The 3,264-nt window shown below is 39.4% G+C and overlaps 1 protein-coding gene across 2 annotated transcripts; it reads right to left on the minus strand.

Moving 5' to 3' along the window:
• Positions 1 to 898: 898 nt before the first annotated feature.
• Positions 899 to 3,052, minus strand: diabloa (diablo, IAP-binding mitochondrial protein a). 2 transcript variants are annotated; one of them, XM_031873622.1, is made up of 6 exons: positions 2,766 to 3,052; positions 2,501 to 2,606; positions 2,228 to 2,353; positions 1,867 to 1,977; positions 1,626 to 1,722; positions 899 to 1,442 (listed from the first exon to the last, which is right to left on the minus strand). In XM_031873622.1, the coding sequence occupies exons 1-6, from the start codon at positions 2,900 to 2,902 to the stop codon at positions 1,237 to 1,239; spliced, it is 783 nt and encodes a 260-aa protein (XP_031729482.1). In that variant the 5' UTR covers positions 2,903 to 3,052; the 3' UTR covers positions 899 to 1,236. The 2 variants fall into 2 exon arrangements, with proteins under 2 accessions (XP_031729482.1, XP_031729481.1); XM_031873621.1 differs by having other exon boundaries at positions 2,501 to 2,609.
• Positions 3,053 to 3,264: the final 212 nt, after the last annotated feature.

The raw sequence follows: 3,264 nt of genomic DNA on the forward strand, positions 1-3,264 counted from the left end.
CAAAATCCCTGTCTGTCCCTTGGCTATTCTTCACAGTTTAATACATTCAATGATTGTCTTTTATGGCTTAACACTTCTATGGTAAACATACTGTAAACATATTATACATTCCACAAGTAAATATATTGTGACTTAACATATTTTGACAGTCTTATTATTGTGACACTTCTATTTACCACTTGGGGTGTTATTAATCCTACTAATAATGTTTTTAATACTGAAATCCACCACACTCTCCTCGATATTGGTCGGACTTCTTCTGTTCTGGAGTTGCCCGGGATGAGGGCACAGCAGTAGTCTTATTCAGAGACAAGGTGAAACAGTAATAACTTGAACGCAACTCCAGTTCTATGAGTCAGTAGTATCCCATCATCACTCTATATTACAAAGTAAACACAGTTACTGTAGGTTTACATAGTAGAAGCATGATACGGCCTTGCACATACAACACGTCCATCTAGTGTTAAGGTGTTGCAACAAGTGAAATATGACACTGAACTATCTCTATATATACAGTATGTATACAGTATTTATATAGGGTTAAGATAAAAAGGCAATACGAAGCTGAATATTGCTTTTTTATTGAATTTCTGTGCTACTCATGGATTGTTCATAATGTTTAGGCTAACATAAAGGCTCTTGTGCATTATTTTTCTATAACTGCACAGCTTGTTGAAGATCATGCTTTATGTACAATATTATTTATCTGCCGATAATGCTGCCATCACACACGTTTTTCGTCTTTAGCAAACCTTTCACAGGCAAAGAAGATATTCTAAGACCCTTCTCGTTGTGAAGTGACAGCGGTCCGTAACCACATAGCCATAACATATTCATTTATCACGGATCACGGCAAAAATCAAGGACCCATCACACATATGTTGAATCAAATCGAAAATAATTTTATTTTTGCTGTTATGTGATCAGTGAAAAAAACGATGCAAACAATAGCATTATAAAAATATGTCTTTGTTACAACAAAACAAACAATAAACAACGTTGTGATCCGATGTTGGATAAGCCCCGCTGCCACAGAGTGTATACTGAAGATTGGATAATCATTACTCCATCATTGCTCGAAAAGCAGCTGGCATTCACTAATCAAATAAATAGTCTTAAATAAGGATTAATGCAACATTAATTAATGTAATGAATGCAAAAAGAAGAGAACCATAATAGGAAATACAAACATACGTTGTTTTCTTTTGCTGTTTTCAATATGTCTGTCTATTTGTTTTAGTCCTCTCGAAGATACGCCTCATGCACCTCGTGGTCCTCGTTATTGTCTAGAAAGGCAACATATTCTGCCATCCTTTGGATCTCTTCCACTTTAGTCTCGGCCAACTTCTTCTCTGCATCCGCTGACAGTTTCCTAGCTTCCCCCACCTGCGACTGGGCCACCTGAATGTTTGTCCTCACTGTGATGGACGCTTGCTCGGCTCCTGGAAACACACAAAGATTCAAACACGCAATTTGTTAAATTGCTGAGAAAGTTTGAGGGTTGAGGTAGCACCAGATTAAGTTCAAACATTACATGTGGAGCTTAATTAAGAAGGCACTCCAGTCCGCTTAATCCATTTCTTAATTCAAGCTCTGCTGCGTGACAGCATCTGATTTTCACTCACCTGAGGTGTGTGCTGCCTCGGCTGCCATTTTACACAAGTTGACAGCATTGATCCAGGTTGACTCAATACGTTTGCATTCATGTAGTCTGTCACTAGCCTGTTAGGAAAAAGAGATGAATGAATAAATGTGTCTTTTTTAGATTGTTTTTGCATATAGCAATAGCTGATTTAAATGTTTCAGATTTTAACAAAAAAAAGAGAGCTGGAGTACATATATGTGTTTTCAACTACACAAACTAACCTCTGCACGCTGGCCATTGATCACCTCCAGAAACGAATCCTTCTCTGCTGGGGTCAGTTTTCCCAATGAGGCTAAATAGCGTCTTTGGACAGCAATGCGTGTGTGCACAGCCTGTTTGCAAACAAAGGGAGGGCAGGCAGTCAGGGACAGTACAGGGTCATTTTCAAAATGAAAATCTGGATTTGTACATGTGCAAATCAACTGCAAAAACATAAAAACACTGTCTGAAGTTAATGTAATGTCTTAGAGGTAGTTTTCTCACCATGAAATTATAGAAATATGTACAGATTTAAATCATAAAACCCTCAGATTGACAATTGTAAGTTGTTGATAAAAGTTTTCACATAAGATGACAACCTACCTTTGAGTAGTCTGTCAGGGCGTTTATTAGAGCCAAGGAGGTCTGGGAGAGGAAAGTACTTGAACTGTCTGTAACCACTGAGGCAGCTCTTCTGATCAGGGAGTCATGAGAGAGGTTTTCCATTTGCTACAAATGTGGGAAAATTCAATATATTAACTTTTGCATTCAATGTCGCCAAGTACATAATATGAAGAACAAAAACCAACTCTGTCTGAAGGAACACAAGATTTGTGCAGCTCCAGTACATTGGTCTGTGGTTGGACACTAACCCACCTGTGTAAAAGGGATAGCATAAAGCCCACGGCCAACACTTAAGGGCGCTTTGCTGATGTGCTCAGTATCTGTTCGTTCTCCCAACTTCTGAACTCCAGGCTTCCTGCTGCTGAAAAATGAGGCAGAATGTTATTAGTCTTGATCAATGGTATTTCAGCTTACAGTTTGGCAGTGTTGTGAGTTGTAATCTTGTAGTTTTAATTTGCTAAATCTACAGGCAATGTCTGAGTCAAGGCAACGACATTGCTTTTGATTCATAACCTACCTTATGAAACGGATGCAGGCTGCTCCTCTCCTGAGCCCATTCTTGTTGGTCCGCAGCAGTGATAGGTCTGTCGGATTTCGCAGTAGTCCTCCGGCAGCACGGCTGGCACACACTGAACACTGACCAACAGCTTGCATTTTGCAGATTAATTAGGTCTGCTGCACTTGAAGAATGTATTTGTGATCTATGTGAAATTAGATTTACTGTTTTCCGCAATTCCAACTAATCTTGTACACTTGCTTGTCTTTGTAAAATCAGAGAAATACTCTTGTTTGAAGCTTGCAATCCTTCTGTCTGCTCGACTATGACCAACTGTCGTGTCCTGCCGGTATTTGTAAGGCCCCAGCACCATTTCATTGCGTAAAAGGTATTGATCTGTTGACTACAAATGTACGTATTAGGCGTTATCTGAAAAACACCACAGGGACAGTAATTACGTGCAGGTCTCTCTCTCTCTCTCTCTCTCTCTCTCTCTCGTGTGAGTTTGTGGGTGTATATG

This window comes from Anarrhichthys ocellatus, unplaced genomic scaffold (assembly GCF_004355925.1).
Source record: "Anarrhichthys ocellatus isolate YVR2014 unplaced genomic scaffold, GSC_Weel_1.0 scaffold72, whole genome shotgun sequence".
Classification (NCBI taxonomy): domain Eukaryota; kingdom Metazoa; phylum Chordata; class Actinopteri; order Perciformes; family Anarhichadidae; genus Anarrhichthys; species Anarrhichthys ocellatus.

Coding starts and splice junctions, on each gene's coding strand:
- diabloa (XM_031873621.1), bottom strand. CDS start 2,902: ATGCAAGCTGTTGGTCAGTGTTCAGTGTGTGCCAGCCGTGCTGCCGGA. Junction 2,610..2,765: donor GCCTGCATCCGTTTCATAAG/GTAGGTTATGAA, acceptor CTCATTTTTCAG/CAGCAGGAAGCCTGGAGTTC. Junction 2,354..2,500: donor ATGCTATCCCTTTTACACAG/GTGGGTTAGTGT, acceptor CCACATTTGTAG/CAAATGGAAAACCTCTCTCA.